Below are 23,944 nucleotides of genomic sequence, written 5' to 3' on the forward strand. Positions count from 1 at the left end.
CCCAAAATGGCGGCGGGGGCGGTTCCGGTTCCGGGTGGTGCGGGCAGGCCGGGATTGGGGAAGATGGCGGCGGCAGGAGCGTCCGGGCGGGGCGGGCTGGGGCGGGCGTGGGTCTTCTCCGGCTGGGCCCTGGGCCTGTGCTCGCTGCTGGCCTCGGGGACGCGGCCCGCCGCTGCCACCACCCACTGGGTGGTCACCGAGGACGGGAAGATCCAGCAGCAGGTGAGGGGCCCGGCGGTCGCGGGGAGCTGCCACCGCCGCCTGCCCCGGCGGTCGCGGCCCGCTGCGGCGGCGGGGAGAGCCCTCCGCGCCGCTCACCCGCAGCCCCGGCCTGCCCCGAGCTGTGCGGCGGGGGGACGGGGCCCGTTGGCCCGGTGCGAAGCCCCGCCGGTCCGAAAGCTGCTGCCGCCGGGGGGGCGGCGGTGCTCACCTACAGCCTCCCTGACGCCTCGGGCTCGCTAGGCCGTGCCGCGGGGTCCCGCCGGTGGTCGCGGAAGCAGCCGGGCCCAGGCCCTGGCCCGTAACGCGGGGGCTGCGACCTTCCCGTAGAGCCAGGAGCCCTCCAGGCGGCCGGTGCCCTCCCTGCCGGCTCCTCCGGCGCGGCCCGACTTACCCCTGTGTTCGCCATTTCTCACGTCCCCCCAGCCCCGGCCGCCCCTCGGTCCCCCTGGAAGGGAGAGGAGGAGAAGCGGTTGGGGTGTCTGCGGGGTGCAGCGGCACCGCGGCCTCCTGCAGTAATTTTGGGGGGGTCCGTCAAAGCGTCTGGTTTTGGTACCGGGCTGTGCTGAGGAATTTTTTGGTGGGGTCTCCCCTGAGAAAGCATGGGGGCCCTCAGGCAGGTGGAAGTGGCTTTCTTCTGCAGGAAGCCCCTGCTGTTGTTACGGGTCTGGGGCCCTTCAGCTGGCTGCGTGGCTCCGGGCACTCTCTCACCCTAGTTGATCATAAATTAATGAACGGCAACGCTTCCGGTGCTCTCTTGCCTCTTGTCCCTGCTTTATGTAGCGTGGAAGTGGTGAGAGTATATGCTAATGGTCCAGAAGCATCTGTGTGTGTACGTTAATTGCATGGTATGAAATTGGGTGAGGTGTTGATTTTGATTATTGCATGAAAACCAGCTGTCACTTGAAAAAAAAATGTAATGAGCTAAAATGACTTGAAAAATCTGATGAGCTAAACTCAGCACTGATTTTAAGAAAAGGCTTTTTATGATGTCGGTTAACGGATGGTACAGGTAGAAGCTTCCGCTGGACCATTGCTGCTGTGCAGTGAGCTCTTCTGTTACAGGCACCAGTGCTTTCTGAGCCGGGGAATTCCAATGTTCCATGTACACAGTGCTAAAGGTCTGTAGCTGAGGTGATACAATAATATCAGTGGAATAACTTCTCTTACCTTGCACAGTTAAAACTAATCCATCCATTTCCAGCAAGGGAACTCAAAACTACAAATACAGTCTTAGCTGGAATATGAGGAGTTTGATTCTTCCGTAGTGGGATACAGTGCTTCTAACTGTCCCATGAGTTTTTTTGTAATAAGATGTATTTCAGCGTCTGTTACTGTCAGCTCCCCGGCTCTTGTGAAAATGATACTTAAATTTGTGGTTATTGCCATTGCCATCCCTGCAGAACACCTCTGAATGTGTGGTTGATTTTGCTGTGATACAGGACAGCTAGCAGTGCCCTGCCCAAGACTTGAGCTGGAGTTCTTAGTGGTGCAACAGCCTGGCAGAGGTGGCAAAATTAAGGCAAACCAAACAATTTTCTGTTTATCAGCAAGATCTTATCTAGTACATGGGAGTGCTTGCTAAGTAGGCCCTACTGTTACAGTTTCTAGTGAGCATTTCTGAGGGGAGAAACAAATTAATTCCCAGCAGTGCATGTAACATCTCGTTGTCTCAGTCAGCCATCAGGAGAAAAGCTGTCAAGCTGTATCTGTTGCTGTAGTAGCCTGTTTTCAGGTCAAATACATCATTCTGTGGATCAGTTCATGTTCTTCTTTTGGTCTGAGTCCACCTTCAGATGTGTGTTCCTGCAAAGCCTGGGACTGAGTAATCATCTCTCTTTAATGAGATTATATCTGCTCATGCACGTGTTTATATGCCTTCTTATTTCACAACTCACAGTATAAAGTTCAGGGTAATATATAACTGATTTTAGACAGTGCTTGTTCTGCCAGTAGGGAAGCCAGTCCCTCGACACAAAAACTAGTGTACTTCAAGAGAAGACAGAGCGTGGCATAAAGAGAGGACAAACAAGTGACAAATGCAATGCAGGAAGCAGTTTCGGGAGTCATTCATGGCTTTACTCATGGGGACCAGCTGCTGTCACCTCTCAGAGACCTGACATATCAGAGCTGAGGTAGGGTCTTTCTAAAGATCCCTGGATGGAGGTGATTAAAGTTGAGCAAGCTGGCGGGCACTCAAAGGACTATTGAAAAAGTTAGTTTTGAGGAACTAAGCTAAAAGAAGCAAAGAAACCTACCAGGCAGATGGCCCAAAGCAGGACTGGGGAAGTGTTGCCAGGAGCTGAGAGCCTCTGGCAAAGAATCTGAGTTGGCCAAAAGTTTTGTTTTTAATGCACTGTCGTGTGTTTTGAAGCTTGTTGGAGAAGATGTGGAGAAGGGAGGGAATGAGCGATGCTGGTGAGCCTTATTTGGGGCTAAGGAGATTAGCTGCTCAATAAACGTGACATCTGAATTTCATGCAGTGCAGTAGCGTGCTTAATTCTGGCTTAGTACAAGGAAAGAGGGGAGACTTTAGCTGACAGTTGTTGGATTTGAGTGCGAGTGTGCCTCCAGTTGCAGCAAGGCAGGGTGATTCACAGATGGCTTTAGAGGTGGTTAATGCATTACTGATGTCTGTCCTCTGGCTGCAAGCGGATGCTGGCAGGGTGAGATGGGAACAGTACACCCAAGACGAGAGGAAAACCAAGGAATGCTGAAAATTTAGTGCAGCCAAATAAAAAGCTACTTGCTGCTTAAGGAAGCATCTTCTGCGAGATATTAAGCAGTCAGTCCTATCTTGAAAATGACGGGTGGATGTTTGCTTTGTTCTTTCTCTAAAGGTTAGTTTGCTTGGCTGTATGACCTCTTTCTTGACTGAATTTCTGATTCTTCCAAGTCTGTTGTGTCCTAAACAAAACAACTTTTTGCCCTTACTCTGAAGCGTGTAATGTAGCATGTCTTCCCTAAAACAGTTGCCAGTAAATGTGCCTCTTTATGAGTCTGTGCGAAGATACCTGGACTGGAGGTTGGTGTGGGTCTACCACAGTTCAGTAGATGTCCTCCAAACCCAGGGTGATGGGCTGAAGCACAATGGTTTTGAACCATAGGTCAGCTTATCCTCAGGAAAAGGGAAACCTGCTTTGTTTTAGAAATCCAGAGGAGGCCACAAAGATGCTCCGAAGGCTGGAGCCCCTCTGCTGTGAGGACAGGCCGAGAGAGCTGGGGTTGTTCAGCCTGGAGAAGAGAAGGCTCCGGGGAGACCTTAGAGCCCCTTCCAGTCCCTAAAGGGGCTCCAAGAGGGATGGGGAGGGACTCTTGATCAGGGAGGGGAGCCATGGGACGAGAGGTAATGGTTTTAAATTGAAATAGAGGAGATTTAGATTAGATATTATGAAGAAATTCTTTGCTGTGAGGGGTGGTGAGAGCCTGGCCCAGGTTGCCCAGAGAAGCTGTGGCTGCCCCATCCCTGGAGGGGTTCAAGGCCAGGTTGGATGGGGCTTTGAGCAACCTGGTCTGGTGGGAGGTATCCCTGCCCATGGCAGGGGGTTGGAACTGGATGGTCTTTAAGGTCCCTTCCAACCCAAACCATTCTGTGATTCTGTGTTTTAGAACTTCTCTCTTGATCACCAGTAGACCGTGGGATTTAGGCCTTCCTCTAGCATGAAAAAATAGTAGTTTAAAAAAAAAAAAACCCAAAAAACTTCTCTTTAAGTTTTTTGCCTTTTCATAAATATATTTGAAAAGTCTGAACACTTTGGTGTGGTGAACGGCTGGGACTTTTAACGTCCTTGTCCCCGATGGGGTGCTGCTGACCTGGAGCTGCCCCAGAGCTGCCTGCTTGTGGGGGAGCAGTCTTCCTGCCTCGCTGCGAAGGTCTCCGATAGATCTGAATTTGATAAAAATAGGCCTGGTGGTAGCCTGTACGCGGAACGCAGTCAGAAATGCAAATTTTTGGTTCTTGGGGGCAGTGGTAGGGGAGGAGTAGCTTTCCCTATTCTCGGCTCAGCAGTGGAAGATTTGCATCGGAGGTGGAGGAGCCGGGAGGCAGGTCCGAAGGGCAGCTGAAGTACGGCTGTCGGTGCCCATTCCCCCCACGCCTGCTGCTGTCTTGCAGGGAAACCTGTGCTGGATTTTGACTGCTGACAGCAAAGCTTTAATACAAAAATGTCTGGATTTAGCTCAGTATAGTAATATATGCCCGGGTAGTTCAGTTTGTAAGTCCAGAAGGCCTTGGCAGTGGCTCCGACCGCGTGTAGGCACCGTGTCTTACTTGCTCCACCATTCCTGGTGTTTCCATACAGCCTTTCCCCTCCGGGCACGGGGCAGCCCCCTGGTCTCATTTCTCTCAGCACCCTCACACTTCAATTTCTTAGCCTCTCATTCTGTTTTCTGTCACTTTTAAAATAAGGGTGGGACAAGCTGAGAAGATGATAGGAATCAACTGTTCAGAGCTGATTATTCTGTGGTGAAAGCTGTGCTTGGTGTTTGGCATGCCTTCCCCATATTATAGTGAGGGATGGTTGTCTCTTCTCCCAAGGAACAGGCAATAGGACAAGAGGAAGCGGTGTCAAGTTGCACCAGGGGAGGTTTAGGTTGGATATTAGGAAAAATTTCTTCACCAAAAGGGTTATGGAGCATTGGAACAGGCTGCCCAGGGGAGCAGTGGAGTCGCCATCCCTGGAGGTATTTAAGAGCCGGGCAGACGTGGTGCTGAGGGGCATGGTTTGGTGATGGTTTTGTCAGTGTTAGGTTGATGGTTGGACTCGATGACCTTAAAGGTCCCTTCCGACCTGGACAATTCTGTGATTCTGTAGTGGTGAGCTTCACAGCAAAAGGATAGCCTGGAAGCGACCCAAGCACATGTGTGCATGAAGGCCCCATCAAAGCCCAGAAAAGCAAAGGCAGCAGGACTGTGAAATCCACTGTTATTTTAGGTAGCTGGACTCTTCTGGTTTTTTTTTTTTTTCTCTTTGGTTTGGGGTTTTTTGTTGCTTGTTTGTTTTGGTTTTTTAAACAAAAAAAACTTTTAAAGCTGAACCCTTACCTGTTTCTAACCAGTTAGAAAATGGGAACTGTGGTATAAAGTGCCTGCCCTAAAAATACATCACTGGATAAAGTCGTATCCCTTAAAGTTTAGCCAGAAAAACTAATGGCTTGTCTGCTGTTCATTTGCTGAAGAAATTACTGCTCCAGGTTAACCTTTTTTCGGTGTCCTGTGAGTCTAATTAGTATTTTTCCTTTTCTGTAGGTTCAACATTGCAACACAATATTTTTAGGCCTTAGCAGCGCGCAGGCAGCAGGAACCAATCTGACTTTATGAAAACAAATGCTTGTTCATTACAGATGGATATGAATGATCTCTCCATCTCTTGTTTTGGTTGAACTGAGTGTATGGCTGGCATCTGTTTTGCTACTGTAGAAAATAAACCCTAGCTAGAATATAGACATTGGAAATGTAGATGTTACCTTCAAGTATGACCCATAACACAGTGCAGACAAGTGATGTTACAAATAAAGTCTTGTTTTCCTTTGATGTATTTAGATCTGTTATCTAGAATGCTCATAGCTGGTGTGCCCTCGGGAAGTGATCTGGGTTGAGTAGATCTGTTCAGTAATACTGCAATTTTGTTAGGTTTAATGTTTGAAGTGCTGCAAGTGTTTAAAATTTCTGTTTTCCCTGTAGCGCAGCTACTCTTAATAATGTCCAAACACCTCATGCTGTTTGTTAATAGATTCTGAAGCTGTAAGCTTTTAAATGGCTCAATACTTTTTATAAAAACTTAATTCAGCATTTTTTCTGTGTGACTTTTTCGGAGACATCCCTTGGAACAACTGTCTTCTTACACTCCTCGCTCATCGTTTGGATAAGCCACAGCGTATATTTTGCAGTTTTGTAGCTTGTCTTGCACTGAAACTGCTACTGATTTTTATTTTTTTGCGGCTTTTTCAGAAATGCAGTGGTAGCATCATGTTGGGAGCGTAGAGTATCTCAAGACAGCAAGAGTATACCAAAAGGCAAGCATCAGTTTTTAGATCCTTCCCTCCCGCTTGAGAGTGCAAGGAGTTCCAGCCTATTTGAGTGGGAATTGCCTTTGTTTAGCAAGTACGGTGACAAAAGATCCACTATCTATAAAACAAGCCTGTAAAACAAGTACAAGGAGCCTATTTTGCTGTACGCCATCGTTTGATGTAGTGTCTTCTCCGGCTTCTTTCTGTCATCATCTGCCTTCTGCATGTAGTAGAAGACTTTTAGAAGACTTATGCGGAGGCACTAACAGCTGTTCTGGTTTTGGTGTTGTCATGCCTCAATTAACAGTGGGATTTCCACTATACTTTAAAAAAAGCATTACCTAAAAATAGTTGACTGAGGCATTCATTGACCCTCATTTTAAAAAAATTTACATCCTGGTGCAATATATCTGGATGGTGGGGGGAAAATATACCAGAAGGTTTGGCAAAGCTTACAAGTGTAATTATTCAGAGACTTTGCTATATGCAGGTAACACAAGAGACACTCCAAAACCTCAGGATTTGATTCAACTCCTATGTCTTTGGTTTTTTGCGTTATACAAATTCTGCGTGTTTCTTGCTGAATCAGGTTCTTGGTGTACTTTGTGACAGTGAATAAATGTGAACTGTGCTTCATAAAGAAACTTTCACCTTTGGGCAAAGTTGAACAGAGAGGGTTTATTCTAGCAGGGGTTTACTGGCAGGTGTTCTGCAGTGTGGCTATAGAGGACATCAGAGTTTCAAGGAAAGCTCTTCAGCGCCGTTTTTCGCCTATTTACTGTGTGTGAATTGAAGTCAGATTCTTGCATTTCAAGCACTTCATCTCGAGTGTCACAGTTTCAGCCCTTTGGAGGACAAGTCGATGGACATGGTGCTCTGCCATCAGCCTGATGCTTTGAGTTAAAAAATGAGTAAGTTGGAACAAGCATATGTTCTGGAGCAGGAATCTCAGCTCTCCTTGCCATGAGGCTGCAGGAGCTCTGCAGGTTGACATCTGTTCTCTTTCATCCCAGCAGTGTCTTGTCAGGAGCTGCTTACGTTTTGCAAAACATGAGCTAAATCACAGTATCCCTCTGTTTTTCACTCTTTTGGCTCCCCTAATCAGATGATCACAGAATCATAGAATGGTTCAAGTTGGAAGGGGCCTTAAAGATCATCCAGTTCCAACCCTCCTGCCCTGGGCAGGGACACCTCCCACCAGAGCAGGTTGCTCCAAGCCCCATCCAGCCTGGCCTTGAACCCCTCCAGGGATGGGGCAGCCACAGCTTCTCTGGGCAACCTGTTCCAGGGTCTCCCCACCCTCACAGCAAAGAATTTCTTCCTAATGATGAGGGACAACAGGCTTTGTGTGAAGGAGTGAAGGATCTGCAGTATTAGCAGGCCACTGCCCTGTATTGCAGAAAAGCAGAGCTACCATTTCTAATGCAATTTGAATTTATGGTAACGTCCTCAGCTCCTGTCTTAAATGTGACAGGAAGCATCAAAAGTGAAGTGGTTTTTAACACGGGGGGGATATCTGCAGCTCTCTGTGTGGTAGGGGAGAGAGTGTGACACACTGAGGTGAGATCAAGTCTTACCTGGCAGTAGGTTCAATCCAAAGGTAAAAAGAAGCATCTGAGAACACCTAGGTATTTGATTGCAGCTGTCCCAGCGTTGAAATAAAACATGACAGCTTCTGAAATAACACCCATCCTCTAATAAGTTTTTAACTGTTGAAGTCAGACCTGTGATGGTTTCCAGAGCAAAGTTTTGTTCTGTTTTCCTTACTAGTTAGTTGGTTAAAAAATTAAATGCAAACGCTGTACCACGCACATCTTCAGCAGCGCTCAGAACAAACACACACTTTAATTTGTTCCAATGGTCCCAGAACTGTATCATCAGCAAGTCTGGTGAAGCTTAGAAAGTCAGGGGCCACGTACGCCCTTTATTTCAGAGCAGGAGGCTTTCAATACGCAACTATTTGCAAATACCTGAGCTGTCATAAAAGAGGGGAGGTACTGCTATGAACTATTCAATACATACTGTTTGTACCATAAGAACATATGCAGTTGTGGATATAATATGCTCTTTCCTCAAAACGATCCCGTACCATTCATGTTGCTTACTGTTTTGTGTCTAAAGAAATATTTTCTCTAATGGATGCCATGAAGATGTTCAACCGTGCAAAGGTAACAGACATAAAAAGAAGAAAAATAAGTTGATATTTTATGCAGAACTTCTCTCATGGAAGCAGCCTCTTCTTGTTTTGTTTTAGATACTTCCTTGAGGCTGGAGGCGTTTCCACAACCGGGTCAGTCTCTGGGTGATTGTTAAATAGAGGCGGTGAGTGGCTGTAAGAGCACAGGGATGATGTGAGACTGAATGAAATCAGTATCTTCTAAATCTACCTAGCATCTTAAAGGAATGGGTGTAATCCAGAACAGTCTCCAGGGATCCATTAAATACACGTCATTTGGACTGTTGTATTTCTGACTAAAGAATTTTTGGACCAGCGAGTGAAGCTGTGAGGGCTTTTCCAGGTCTTCGGAGTGTGTTGTCCTCTCTTTAAATTTTTGTAACGAGCAGCCCACGGGGAAGTTGTGGCATGTGTCATGTTTTTTATTCAGGGTATAATTTTCTGGGCTTTGGAGCCTGGCTGCACCTGGAAAGCAGAAAGATGCCAGGTGGCACTTGAGGACGGGGCGAAGTGTGAACACCCAGAAGGTGAGCCCTGCAGGGCTCCAAGCGTGCCTTCTCGATTTCAGCATGTGCTGCTGCCCACGTGTCTTCACACTTCCTCTCTTACCTCTGCTGTATAGATTATGTGGGTGTTACATCTTTCTTTGCTGTGCCAGATTCTTCATGAGGTGGTATTACTGCCCTCGATGGCAAATGCGGGATTGGTGCTCTTCACAGCTGAGTAGGTCAGCTTTGTCTTTTTCCAGGCATAGAAACCGCTGGTGGTGTAAGAGAAAATGGGTTTGATCTTGGCCAAGGGGGGATGTCGCAAAAAGGTGGATAAGGAACCAAAAGCCTTGACAGCATTGCTGGCCGGATCCCGGAGGAAGAGGCTGCAGTTCGAGAGCCGTGTGGCTGTCGCGTGGAGAGGGGGGGACGATGAAGTACTCACCTGGGGCTGATTCAGACTGGGCTGCTGATCTGGCTGAAAACTAATTGTTTTATCTTTCCAGTTATTTTTCAGCTGAATTGGCTGACCTGTTTCTCGGTGGAGCTATAAGATGACAGGTAGTAAGAAAAGGGAGGATTCCCCTACTTGGCAGCAGGGTGATTTTTTGCATCAGTCTAAGCACGATAAGGAAATTGCACTTGAAATTCTATGAAATTCTGAAGTTTGAGCACCATCATTCTCCAAACTGGTGCCTGTTGAAGACCAAGTTGGCATTATTTTCCTCATTTGCAGGCTTGATAGCATAAGATCTCCTGTGGGTTTCGGTTAAGAGTCTGTTTTCCTTTGTGTCATATAGCATTTTTTTTTGTAGATCTGAATGTTTTTTATTTCCTCAGTTATTGTTTTGTAATGCCTTTATACTGTAAATGTATAAAGTGAAGAGTAGAAGAACTGATACGGGATGTTTGACCCACTTTTACAAGCTGCCCAAAGTGCTCTGAATGCATCGGATGTGCTGACTCAAGTTTCTGGTGCAAACCTCGTATGATTGTCCAGTGCAGCTGCTTAATTTTTCCATTCAGATTCTTCCTCAGCAATTATTGCACCTAAATTGGGTTTTTAATTTTTAGGAGCCAATAATAGTCTTTACTCTGGTAGTTTCTTGCGATGGAAGTCTTGAACTTCGAGAGTCAGAAATGATTAAATGTAAATAAATGTAAGGTTGGATTTACTGCTGAAGTTTTGGGTTTAGAGCTTTACGCTTACATACTGCATTGGTCTTAGGTAATGACTGGTAGGGTTATTTAGTAATATTAAGTTTCTACTAAGTTGGAGGGTTTTGCCATTATCAGAAGGTGCTCATTATCTGGTGACAATCTGAGGTCGGATCTGGAAGTGTAAATTTGAAGATGAAAGAAAAATATCATGCATGCTACTTAAATTGAGATGATTTCTTGGTGGATTTACATAACTTTATGAATTAATTCAGCAACATTGCTGTTCGATTGTTGTTGTTACTTCTTCTTGTTGTTGTTGTTATCTGGACTTCTGTAAGGCCTTTGACATGGTCCCCCATGACAGCCTGCTCGCCAAACTGGAGAGATAAGGATTTGATGGGTGGACGATTCAGTGGATAAGGAATTGGCTGGATGGTCGCATCCAGAGGGTAGTACTCAATGGCTTTAAGTCCAGATGGAGAGCAGTGACAAGTGGTGTCCCTCAGGGTTCTGTGCTGGGACCGGTACTGTTCAACATTTTTATCAACGATATAGACAGAGGGATGGAGTCCACCATCAGCAAGTTTGCGGACGACACCAAGCTGTGTGGTCTTGTCGATACACCAGAGGGACGGGATGTCATCCGGAGGGACCTGGACAGGCTGGAGAGGTGGGCTCAAGTAAACCTCATGAGGTTCAACAAGAGCAAGTGCAGAGTTATGCACCTGGGCCGGAACAATCCTCGGTATCAATACAGACTGGGGGATGAGGTATTAGAAAGCAGCCCTGAGGAAAGGGACTTGGGGGTGCTGATGGATGAGAAGCTGGACATGAGCAGGCAGTGTGCTCTCGCAGCCCAGAAGGCCAATTGCATCCTGGGCTGCATCAAGAGATGTGTTGCCAGCAGATCCAGAGAGGTGATTCTGCCACTTTACACTGGTGAGACCTCACCTGGAGTACTGTGTGCAGGTCTGGAGCCCTCAATATAAGAAGGACATGGACCTGATGGAGCGGGTCCAGAGGAGGGCCACCAAAATGATCAGGGGGTTGGAGCACCTCTGCTACGAGGACAGACTGAGGGAGCTGGGGTTGTTCAGCCTGGAGAAGAGGAGGCTCCGGGGAGACCTCATAGCGGCCTTCCAGTACCTGAGGGGGGCCTACAGGAAGGCTGGGGAGAGTCTGTTTACAAAGGCCAGCAATGACAGAACAAGGGGTGATGGCTTTAAACTGGAAAAAAGCAGATTTAGATTAGACATTAGGAGTAAGTTCTTTACCATGAGGGTGGTGGAGCACTGGAACAGGTTGCCCAGGGAGGTGGTTGAGGCCCCTTCCCTGAAGACATTCAAGGTGAAGATCAACGAGGCCCTGGGCAACCTGGTCTAGTTGGGGGTGTCCCTGCTGACTGCGAGGGGGGTCGGACTAGATGACCTTTGAAGGTCCCTTCCGGCCCAGATGATTCTATGATTCTACTTTGATTTCTGCTGCCGGGTAATAGTTGATAGGAATTTGGTACTTGTTGGCGTTGCTTTTCTGTCAGCCTGCACATGCTGGTTCAGTGACATACCCCTCCAGATCCCCACAAATTCATCTCTCGTTCGCTTGTGCACCCCACAATAGTTTCTTTAGCAAACGAGGCAGGAAGAAGTGCTCCATTTAGTACGTCAACTCGGGTTTGTGTGCAGTTAGTTCAAAGCGAGGTGGGGCCCATAGGAGGAAACGAGCAATGTGACTGTAAGTAAAACGCTGTAGACTTTAGTACTTCCACTAACAACATTGTTAGTTTTTTTGATACGGTATTTTCTGCGGTTCTCTGGATCATTGTGGATACGTGGTCAGCCTTTATTGGCAACAGTTAAATCCATCATCTCCAAATTCATAACATAAAAATAAACAGGTCTCAGAAGCACCTGTTATTTTCTATTTATCTGGTGATCTAAGAGAATTAATTTGTGTAAGGCAGAAAATGAGTTACATGTAAGTATCCGGACTGCGTAGGTAGCCATCCACCAAAATGGCTCCATGCTAAAAGAAGCGGTTCGGCTTTTGATTTAGAAAGGAATACTTAGCCCAATTTAGCCAAAACCACCCTTTGGGATTTTTTTTTTTTTTTTTTGAGTGGGAGGGGAACAAATGTTTTTTATCTTAGGGTATAGGATCCTTACTCAGTAGGGAGGCTTGCAAGGAATGTAGACTTCACAGTCAGTAGTCCAAAGAAAGTAGATGTGAGCTTCTTATCTGACTTGCAGCCAAGGGGACATGGCCTAAGGTTTAATCTGTTGACAGGACACATTCAAATGAGCAGGAAATTCGCTGTTGTCCTACTGGAGATGCAGTTCTCTACAATAAGAGAGTCCCACAAAGGTGTCCAAGTTGTTTGGCAAGTTGACAAAAAATGAAGTGCTGGAGCTCAGGAGGTTCTCCTGCACGTGCACGTGTGGCAAACTTTTCCATTAAATTTTGTGAGGTCACTAAGTTTGGACAGATTTCATGGGGGAGGACAGCCCATGTAGAGGTATCAGCGCTGACACATGGGTACTGCTTACATCTTTATGCAGTAGCTAGTTCCCTATCCTCGAAGCATGAATGGAAACTGAGCAGATCCAGGAACACCTTGGTGTAGATCATCTACAATAACAGTCATTATGTTAAAAATGGGAGATCTTGCTGTCCTTGTCACCCTTCTATCTCTCATCCTGTTATCACATACTCCTGTCTGTTTCCTTGCTTCTGTTCTCATACTCATTGAATCCTCGATGAGCTGGTTTAATTTACTAGTTCAGATAAAGCTACTGAGATTATGTCCCATTCAGCTGTTGGGTTTGGGCTTGCTCTCAAGCGAGCCCAGTAAAGGTCTGGCATGTAAACACTCTTGTCTGTGACCTACCCATAATGTCACTCTTCGTAGAGCTGCTACCTCCTGTGCATAGCTGGGGAAGCGGTGGCCCTATCTTCTGTAACAGAGTTTTCAGTCTTCGTCTGCTTGCCTCTTGATTTTGTTCATTTACTTCATCCTGAAGGCAGTAGATCTATCTTAACTCTAGGCCATTGTGTTAAATTGGTTGCATGGAGGAGTTGGCTTGAAGCTGAATACTTTATGGCTATTGAGGGACATGATGGAGGAATTTTAAAGCTATAAAAGAAAATAGGTTTTTGCGATTGCAGTTAAAGGTATCTAGTACTTCAGCAGTCCGTACTCTCAGTAATTTTTTTTTGCGAGAAATTTTCTTGCCTCTTATGCTTAGAATTTGTGTGCCTGAATAAACTAAAATAGGTTTAAAAATTAAAGCGTGGTTTGAATTGGATTCTCAAATCACAATGTTGTTTGAAGTACAGATGTAAAACATGGAGATTATATGAATGCTGAGTGGCCAGAAAGCCTCTGAGGAGACAAACTGTAGTTGAATAAACGTAACTTCTTAGCTTTTAAAATTGCTCTCGTTAGGAGAATGTCTTACCTTATAGACTGTTGAAATGTCTTGCAGGTGGATTCACCAATGAACTTGAGGAACCCACATGATTTGGTGATACTAATGAGACAAGAAACAACAGTTAACTACCTCAAAGAACTGGAGGTAAAGCATAACGTTACGTACTGACTCATTTCTGAAAATACAGGGGGTTTTGTGAGCTTTTTAGTGATAGATTTCAGTGAAAGGATGACAAATTCTTCAGATTGCAAGAATTTTGTGCCTCAAGTTTGCTCAATTGGTTATCATTGTCCCCAGCTACATCATTCCCTGTTGGTATCCATAAACCCTAACATTTTTAAGTAAAGTCATTTAGGTACTGAATTCCGTAGCTGACTACTGTATTCCAGAACTATTTGTAGAAGTGTTGTCTTCAATTTGTTATAGCTGCTGTTTGCAGTACAGCCTGTAGGCCACCAATTTTTCTCCTCTCTGGGTTTGTCGGGTCTTTCTTTCCATTGCTCTTTCCAGGACACATCAGAGAGCAGGTCACCTCTAGTTTTCTTCAAGCCTACTTATTTTTGAAAAAAGCTTTGAAAACACCCTTCTGAAAATGACTTTAATGAACCATGAGGTTTTACAGTGGAGGAAAAGGGTCCAAATATGGAAAAGCTGACACATTGCTAGTAACTATTTCTTCTTTTTTCTGAATGGGCTACCATGAATTTGGAGTGCTATTAGCCCTCTTCGTAGTTACAGCAGGAGAAATAAGGGCCTGTTTAGGTCGTATTATCTCTAATGAAATTATTTATATTCCATCTAAATAAAAAAATGTCCTACAGATGTTATAAAATACAGGGAAATATTCCTAAAACCTGAGTGTTTTAGATTTTCTTCAAATTTATTTTAAGGATAAAGTTGGACTGTTCAACTCCTAGCTACTGTAGTGTTTCCTTTCATCAGTATACATTCTTCTGTTTCCTTTTTTTTTTTATTCCTACAGAAACAGTTAGTTGCTCAAAAGATTCATATAGAGGAAAATGAAGACAGAGACACAGGGCTGGAACAAAGGCATAATAAAGAGGATCCGGACTGCATTAAAGCAAAGGTGCCCTTGGGGGACCTAGATCTATACGATGGCACGTACATCACCTTAGAGAGCAAAGATATCCGGTAATAAGATGCTTTATATTTTAAGATTTTTACTGAATGAAAAAAATCAACAAAACCTGTAAATGCGATTAAAAAGGAAAATACCATCACTGACTGTTCTTTATATGACAGCTGTTTTATTTTGTCTTAGCGTGAAAGAAAATGGAAACAACCTCTGCCACTAATTATGAAAGGGTCCAACACAGGAATGCTGTTCTCCCCCCAAACTGTCCATGCCCTGCCCTGAAACTTCTCCATGTTAATCCCAGTCTCCCACTCGGTTCTACCACTGTAACTCTGCGCTGATGTGACCAGACATGTGCTGAAGGGCATCGTGTAGAAGGGGGTTGAATTTACTTGAACATGCTTTGGGTGTTTTGAGATAGATCCGCTTCTTGTAGTGGGAACTGTCTTGACTTAAATTTGAATGAAATTCTGTTGATTACCAAGCTGTTGAACCTCCTGGTCATGCACATATTGCTGTGTTTAGCAAATAAAGGATGTGTGGACTGTCTGCTCGGCATTCAGCTTCATTGGTAATTCATCTTCAGGGCTGACTGTTTTGTTTTTCTAGGTTTATTTTTTTTTTAACGTGATCAGATGAGTACTTGAAGTGGGAAATGATTAATTTTATCCTCCGATACCTTCATTCGGGCTTCTCACTAATACTTGGGATTTGTTTTGTTTGTTTCAGTTGAAGAGTCTTCTAATCTGCACACATTGCCGTTTCCCTGGCAGATAGATCATTAATCATAGCAGCGATACACTAGGTTGACGCTGATATGTTTTGGAGGCTGTCCAAATGGTGATGTTTTTTCTAAAGCAGACAGAAACGTATTTACTTTATCCTATCAGCGATGAACATCCTGATACAACTGAAATCTGGGAAGACATCAGAAATGGTCTAATGTGCTGAAACACAGAATTTTTGTAATGATCAAATGAGAATACTCTGTCTGTCAACTACAATGCTGTCTCTTGTGAACTTTAGCAGTATTTTAATCCGGAGCCTGCTGTGTTATGTTGTTGTGTCCTCAGCCCTGAAGACTACATAGACACAAAGTCGCCGGTGCCTCCAGACCTGCAGCAGCCAGACTGTACAAAAGTTCTAGATCTTCCGTACAGCATTCATGCTTTTCAGCACTTACGGGTAAGCCAGCAAATGCAAGTACGGGTTTTTTTTTTCCCCATCAGGAAGATGGAAAAGAAACTCTTACTAGCAGTTCTCAGCCAAGGTTGAAAGGTATTGTAATCTTTCCAGACTGTTTCAGACTTTTTTTTTAAACCACAACTGTGCCCCACTTAAAGTGTCTGCTTATAGGAGGGCAGTTCCATCAGTTACACAGATTTTTGTTTCTCTTTTGTTATTGTTTGCCTTATTTTAGAGAGCAGTGTTAGGAAAATGGTGTGTTTTGTTTTCATAACACATGTTTCATTAGTAAAATTGTAGCTTTCACTGGAAATGATTCTAACTTGCGACTTGTTTCAGTTGAAAATTGGTGAGTGCTGAGCAGGGTCGTGGAAATTGTATGAAGATTCAGGGTCAGAAAACTGTTTGCGGGCTTGTCGATGGTTCCTGACTTACTTGACTGTCTCTTTGGTATCTGAATGCCAAGCCCTGACCCAGAGGGTGAGATAATTGTTCTTCACTAGTACAAAGTTCATCTACTGTAGAAGTGGAAGTGTGATGCAAAAACAGTATTGTATGAGCAAATTTTCTAACAGACACATCTTTAGTGCTCATATCTTGATATTTATTTTATTACAAGTCTTTAAAATAACTTTTCATCTACAAATAAGGATTTGTCTTATGAACAAAACAGGAACTGAAGTTTTCTAGCTCTGTTCCTGGGTCTGGATGTACTTTTGAAATGAGTACGTTTGTTGTGGGGGAAGGAAGAAAGAGAAGAGGAGATGTAGGGACACTTTCATAGTGTGCGTGTAACCTGACAAACATTGAGTTAAGTGTTTCAGTGGTCATTAGTGAAATCAATAGCTGCCAGATACACAGTGCTACCAGAAATGAATTTTTCTCCTGTAGCATTCACAAGCAGAGGCTGCTTTTGGCTGCTTCTAGTGCTTGCCTATCATAGTAATATATATTATTCATCTGTCAAAGGTGACATTATCCTGTTGAGTCTCTAAGATCTTGATACGAAAGGATGATAGGAATGTAAAATAAGCAAGCTGTAAATTTTCCTGGGAGTCATGCTCTTGTCTGTATTTCTCTACTTTTCATTAAAGTGTTGGCAAATAGCAACAAATACCAATATTCGATTTTTATTTTAGGGTGTCCAAGAAAGAGTTAATCTTTCCGCACCCTTGTTACCTAAAGAAGATCCAATCTTCACGTACCTATCACGGAGGCTGGGAAGAAGTATAGAGGAAATAGGTCATCGTATTTATGATGGGCTAATGAAGGTATGAAACTGTAATCTTACTGTACACACAAAGAGAGTGCTGGAAAGGTCTCGTAAGATTAGATATCCCTCTTCGTGTAATCAGATCCAGTACTAGTTTTGCGCATATATTTTTTTGGTTGACATTTCGGTTACAAAAGGCAGACTAAAACCGTTTTCTGCTGGGTAAGCAGGGGTGGAAGAAGGCATCAGCAAAGCCAGTAAATAGATACTTTCTGTCATCTTTAATGACTCTTGTGTTTGTGTGGTCTGGCAAGCCACATTCCTTGCTCTGTCAAGGTAATAAGAGCTTTCAAAGCAAAAGGTGGGTACTTAAAGAACAAAGATGAAACAATAGTACTGAAATATGTATGTTTTTATGAAATGCCTTCCTGCAAAATACGGGAACCCTCACTGAACTCCAGCTAAGCTGCTGTTGCTTAAACTACTGTCACTTCTCACTTCATTTCATTTTGAATTTTTACCTGTCAGAAAGGCAGAAGTTCTGTTTCTTTAATACATTTATATGCTAGTTCATTCTTCCTGAACATTCACAGCTATTGCCAAAGGGCAGCTTTCCAGAGGAAGAGAATAACTTAGCTTGGACAGCAGCTCAGCTTTCCATCCCATCGTAATTAAAGCCCTGGTTAACCTTTTAGTTCATTTCTTAGTAGTTAGTACAGTTCGTGTGTTTCTCTTGACTGCAGAACTCTTCTTCCTGGGTACTCTATAATATGGCTTCTTTCTACTGGCGAATAAAGAATGACCCGTACCAAGTAGTAGAATGTGCCATGCGTGCCCTTCATTTTTCTTCAAGGTAAGAATTGCTAATAAAGATTTCTTTCCAGATTGCTTTTCTAGTTATCCTAATTAGTAAATAGGTTTTAGTTTCTAAGACTGTTTCCTAAGGAATAATCTGTGTTACTTGTTCTTAATCTTTATGAGCTATACTAGGCATATATATAATTTAGACATTTTCTTATGAGATTACATATTTGTATCTATTTGATTAATATGTGACTGAAGAATGTTTCCTTGTGCATGATTCTTACACAGTCTGACCTTCTTTTAACATCTGCTTTTTTCTTTTCATTTTCTTTTCTTCTTTTAGGCAAAATAAAGATATTGCACTGGTAAATTTGGCAAATATTCTGCACCAGGCTCACTTCTCCGCGGATGCAGCTATTGTGGTCCACGCAGCTCTGGATTACAGTGACTTCTTTACCAGCTATTACACTTTGGGAAATATATATGCAGTAAATACTATCTTTATTTTCCAAGACTTGTAGAAAACTAGATGTTGTTTCATCTTTCTGGCTTTACTTGTAATGCTTTACTCTTTTATGATGTATCTGGTGTTCCACATGTATTTCACACCTCATGTTTAAGATTCTGTCGAGATATTTTCATCCATAAGTCTGTCTTTCAGCCAAGATTTTTATCGGCACTTGGAAATAAATCGCAGGGAAATTCTGCAGCCTCTCTGTAGCAGATATAGTGGCTTGAGTTTCAGAAACAACAGGCTGCTCATTACCACAAATTAAAATTTGAGCTAACAACTTCTTTAAAAATGGAATATTTTTTTGTTAAATATTACCCAGCAATGGCTAATTCTCTCTCTTGGTCATCCTTCAGATGCTTGGAGAGTACAACCACTCGGTCCTGTGTTACGATCACGCTCTTCAGGCCAAACCAGGGTTTGAGCAAGCTGTGAAAAGGAAACATGCTGTCCTGTGTCAGCAAAAACTTGAGCAAAAATTGGAAGCCCAGCACAGGTAACTAAAGAAGCGATCCCAGTGGCTATTCATATAATCTCACTTCTGTTGTTCTGTTGCAGCAATTATTTACATTTCAAATAGAATAATGATTTTCAACTCTCTGTATTTCTTTGACTATACAGCAAAATTGTTCATAAGAATACTTTAATGAACCCAAAGTTGAAATTGTGCAACGCTGTAGGAAAAAGCTGATATTTTAAAAAGCATTCAAAGTAAATCTTTTCCACTGTTGAATTTTCAAGATCACTTCAGCGAACATTAAATGAATTGAAGGAGTATCAGAAGCAGCATGACCATTACCTTAGGCAACAAGATGTTTTAGACAAGTACAAGCTCATCCAAGAGGAACAAATCTTGAGGAACATCATTCACGAGACGCAGATGGCAAAAGAAGCTCAATTAGGTACAACTTTTTAGGCTTCATGCTCATTATAGCACATACTTGGATTAATGTGGGGACGTAACTTCTTTATATAGTAAGATAGCCCTGAGCGGCTGTTGTGCTTTGCTTATTAAACAAGGAATTGCAATATGTTCTTGAACAGAGGGGGGTTTTGAGTCTTCTGGAGACAAAATTACCTCTGTGCTGATTAAATAAATAAAAAAAAAGATTGACCAAACTGAAGGCAGAGGGCTTGACTGTTTGCTGTCTCTCTCTCCTCGGAATCCTCACTTTTATAGTAGAAAATTGTTTTGTGCTCCACAGGGAACCATCAGATTTGTAGACTGGGCAACCAGCAGCATAGCTTGCACTGCCAGTGGGACCAGCCTGTGCGTTATCACCGCGGGGACATTTTTGAAAATGTGGAATATGTTCAGGTTTGTCTGTGAATTGATAACCACTCCTTTAAGTTGCATCCCGTTTGCCTTATTAGCAAAATAGTTCAATTTCTTTTTTGAGGCTTGACAAAGGGAGTACATTTGGGGTGTGGCAATTACAGTGAGAATTCATTTATTCTGCTTTCCAGAGAGTAAAGTATTTAATGCTAATTTCTTTTGCTAGAGATACAAGCTGAGATCGACTCTGAGTTATAGAAACTTAGAGGGTTTATTGTATAAGACTTTGTTTTACTTAGAAAAGAGAACTGTCAGTTATTTGTATTCTATTCCAAAGTCTTAAATTTCTTACGAGATAGCAGCCACTTCTATATTGACTCCTTTGCTTTTTCAACCTGCATAGAACAGCCATGTATTTTTTTTCTAGGAAGTCCAAGAATCTTCACTTGAGGAATTGCAGCTTTCTCTTACAGAAATATACTACATTTCAGGCATGCTAGCAGGAGTGTAACGTGTTTAATGTTAATGTTAATTAGGCAGCTAATGTTAATGAAGAGGCAAAGTTTGTTTTACGCGCTCTTGTGTGTGTGGTATATGGAACAAGAGCTGTTCTTTAGTGGAAAGAATGTTCCAATATAACAGCTTAGAAGTGTGTTTAAAATAATGAGGTATCAATCATCTATTTCTACAGCATAAAATGGATCATAATATCTTTTGTTTGTTACAGTGTTGTATGACTCAAGCCCTGTAATTTTTGCATGCTCCTTCCAAATTAATCTTGTTTCCTACCACAAGGAGCACAAAGCTGCCATAAGCAATTAACGGATGGATGAACAGAGCTCAATGGTGTTGAATCTAGTTTTTCAGCCCAAAAATAAGGTGTTAGCCCAGTTTTGTGAGTATTTCCTGATCGCGTATCTTGAATTACACGGTGCACCAAGGGAATCTGATACAGCAAGATTGAGAAGTTTTGGAAGCAGGGTGTGTACCAATACTGAAAATCCAGAACAAAAGGCACCTAAGCAACAACGCTGCCATGTTAGACCTAAAGATAAAGATTATGGTTTTATTTGTTTTGTCATGTAGCACGTGTTCTGGAGTTTCCCCTTAACTAGTTTAAGAAGCAGGAATAATTATTTTTAATTATGCTGTGTTTTCTTCTTGGATGTTCTTCCTGTTAAAGTAATTATAAAATCAGATTATCAAGATAATTTTGCAAGCCATGAGTCTTAGTAACTGTGACCTGAACTAGAGCTATGCAGTTTAGATGTGTAGATTTTGTTTGTGGTCTATTAGAAATGTTTGCTTGGTAGCTTTTAGCATTTTGTTTTGGTGATTTGCACTTGTGTTTTCATTGTTGACTGACTTATAACATGAATGTTACTTTTCCATGGAACGAGTGGATCGAGAGGCCTAAATTTCCATTTTTTTCCTGCTACCCGAATTTCAGCTTGTCAGTGAGGTTTAACATAACATAACTGGAGGGGGGGAAATAATGTGGAGAAGTAACCCCCTGCACCAGTACAGGTTTGGGGCTGACCTGCTGGAGAGCACCTATGAGGAAAAAGACCTGGAAGTCCTGGTGGACAACAGGGTGACCATGAGCCAGCAATGTGTCCTCGTGGCCAAGAAGGCCAATGGCATCCTGGGGTGCAATAAGAAGAGTGTGACCAGCAGGTGGAGGGAGGTCATCCTGCCCCTCTGCTCTGACCTGGTGAGGCCCCATCTGGACAGAACTGGGTCCAGTTCTGGGCTCCCCAGTTCAAGAAGGACAGGGAACTGCTGGCGAGGGTACAGCAGAGGGCTACAAAGATGATGAGGGGCCTGGAGCATCTCTCTTATGAAGAAAGGCTGAGGGACTTGGGTCTTTTTAGCCTGGAGAAGAGAAGGCTGAGGGGGGATCTGATCAACGCCTCTAAATACATAAGGGAGGGTGTCAGGAGGATGGGGCCAGTCTTTTTTCAGTGGTGCCCAGGGACAGGACAAGAGGAAATGGGCACAAACTTGATCATAGGAAGTTCCATCTAAACATGAGGAGGAACTTCTTTCCTGTGAGGGTGGCAGAGCCCTGGAAGAGGCTGCCCAGAGAGGTGGTGGAGTCTCCTTCTCTCGAGACATTCCAAACCCCGCCTGGACACGTTCCTGTGCGACCTGCTCTGGGTGGACCTGCTCTGGCAGGGGGTTGGACTGGATGATCTCCAGAGGTCCTTTCCAACCCCATATTATTCTGTGATTCTGTGATTCAGTCAGTAATATTCTATATATTTTCCTTATTAAATATTGGGTTTCTGTTGTTTCTAGTTTGGAGAAGACTCTTCAACTTCTAGTATGACGTCTGTGAAGTTGGATCTTCACGCAAACCAAAGTGACCACAGCCAGTCCTTGCAGTCTTCCCCCGTTGCTCGTTCCATCGTTTCCGTGTGGAGCGTAGAATCCAACAGAGTGAGTGCAGAGGAAAGAGTCAACCTTGTCCTTGGTTATGGGAAACTTCTTGGCATTTGGTTTTGATGGACGGCAGCACTGGAGAAGGCAGCATTCTGAATTTCTTTAACATGATAAGCATGTCTGTAGTTTCTCTGTACCAGTTTCCCATCTTTTGAAACTCTACTACAGCGCAGAGGGGTTGTTCTTAGGTACCTTTGCAAACATCTGCCACAAATAAAGCGGTACGGCTGAGTAAAGATAGAAGAACTGCTGTTACTCCAGAAAAGATAACAGCTTAACACGTCTGCTCTTTTTTCACTCCAGGCTGTTCCTTATGTTCATATTAGCTTGTTAATCAGAATATTAAAGATGTTGAGAAAATAATAAAAAAATAATTACTTTCCCCCTTAGGAAACACAGCATATTCTTTGGCCTCATCGGTCAGAGTGCATGAAATCTTTCCCCAAAATTCCTGATCCAGAAGAACTGCCAACTTATTTCCTGCCTCCAGAAAATAGGGGATTCAGGCAAGTGTTGACTTTTTTGAAAAATTATATTTGTAAATTTTCACACTAATGTTTACTGAGCATTTTCTTTCTGGAGAGGATGGATGCAACTAGTAATGAACAGCACGGATGTGTTTGGACCTCTTTCTCTGGCTGTTCCACAGGAGGGAGGGTGTTTTCCTTTATTGTTGTCTTTACTGTAGCAGTCAGATCCAGTTTCATGGTGATTCTTCCCTGACTGTTAGTACAAGGTGAATACATTAAATATCTACAGTATTACTAAAAGAATGAGGATTGAAGCACAAGCATGAATGTTTTCCACAGTATATTTAAAAAGAAGACCTTGAGAGAGAGAGAATGAGGTGAACATGTATTTAATAACTACAATTAACTGTTGGACATTGCATACATCCTCTTTGCTTTAGTTATGATAACAGAAAATTGTGAAGACCAGAAAGTGCTAAAAAGGGATTATGAGTGGAAAGCCCTGGCTCGTTCCTTTGGGACAGAGGTAGAAAACCAGCTTATTTGTAGAATAGTCGGTAATACTTGTTATTACACAGGATAAAATAAATGTGTCTATGCTGCAATAGCTACCTTACATAGATCAATGCAACTTCGTAATATCCTGCTCACTTAACGTTATAAGCTTTCTTCTCCTAGTCGATAAAATTCTACTACTGAGCAGGTGTTAAAGCAAAGATTCCCACCCACAAATGTCCTGAAGCTTCCTTTGGGAAAAAAAAAAAAAAAAAAAAAAAAAAAAAAAAACCACAACAAAAACAAAAAAAAAACCAAAAAAACCAAACCAATGCTCAACTTAGAATGTTCCTCCCAAATAATTGAGCTACCTCTTGATGTTTTTGCAATCAAACTTTAGTTTAAAAAACTTCAGCATTTTCTTTTTTACTTATCTATTTAGTCCTAAACGTCGTGCAGTTCTTATTAGCATAATATGAGAATCTTTTGTGTCTTATCTTGCTGCCTTGTCCATTATTGACAGGTATTATGTGCTTAAAAATGGAAAGTAAAGACCTTATCTATTGATGACTTTTCAAGGGAAGGGTTGTCCTTGAACTCTCCTGGTTTGCATGTCATGTCTCGTGGCAGTCTACAGTGTGAGATGTGTCAGTTGATCATGTAGCTGATTCTTATATTTATATATTAGTGGCATGCAGCACGTGCTGTTAATTTGTCTTGGTTCTTCTTATTGCTAGAGTCCAGCCAATCCTGGGTATCCTGAGAGATACCATTGGGCACGGAGAAAGCCAAGCACCAGACTGTTCTTCCATTACTGATGCTCGTAACAATGAATCTCTAAACATCCTGGTCAAGGAACTAGACAGTAATCTAGATTTGAAATTCAAGATGCCGGATGATCAAGCAAGACAAGTAAGAGACATTTTTCTCATTGGTTCTCTTCTACTTTAAAGTTCTCCTCTTTATTG

General features: G+C 43.1%; 1 protein-coding gene across 1 annotated transcript in view; it reads left to right on the forward strand.

The window, feature by feature from the left end:
• TTC17 (tetratricopeptide repeat domain 17) overlaps positions 1–23,944 on the forward strand; it is a 63,871-nt gene continuing 39,927 nt past the window's right edge. Inside the window, exons 1-13 of the mRNA XM_074148410.1 lie at positions 1–222; positions 13,536–13,625; positions 14,464–14,633; positions 15,651–15,762; positions 16,902–17,033; positions 17,719–17,828; positions 18,123–18,267; positions 18,647–18,786; positions 19,032–19,192; positions 19,496–19,608; positions 21,868–22,008; positions 22,402–22,517; positions 23,714–23,888. Coding sequence (XP_074004511.1) covers positions 7–222; positions 13,536–13,625; positions 14,464–14,633; positions 15,651–15,762; positions 16,902–17,033; positions 17,719–17,828; positions 18,123–18,267; positions 18,647–18,786; positions 19,032–19,192; positions 19,496–19,608; positions 21,868–22,008; positions 22,402–22,517; positions 23,714–23,888 — 1,821 coding nt within the window. The 5' untranslated portion in view covers positions 1–6. The remainder of the gene's footprint in view (positions 223–13,535; positions 13,626–14,463; positions 14,634–15,650; positions 15,763–16,901; positions 17,034–17,718; positions 17,829–18,122; positions 18,268–18,646; positions 18,787–19,031; positions 19,193–19,495; positions 19,609–21,867; positions 22,009–22,401; positions 22,518–23,713; positions 23,889–23,944) is intronic.

This window comes from Numenius arquata, chromosome 6, assembly GCF_964106895.1.
Source record: "Numenius arquata chromosome 6, bNumArq3.hap1.1, whole genome shotgun sequence".
NCBI classification, from domain to species: domain Eukaryota; kingdom Metazoa; phylum Chordata; class Aves; order Charadriiformes; family Scolopacidae; genus Numenius; species Numenius arquata.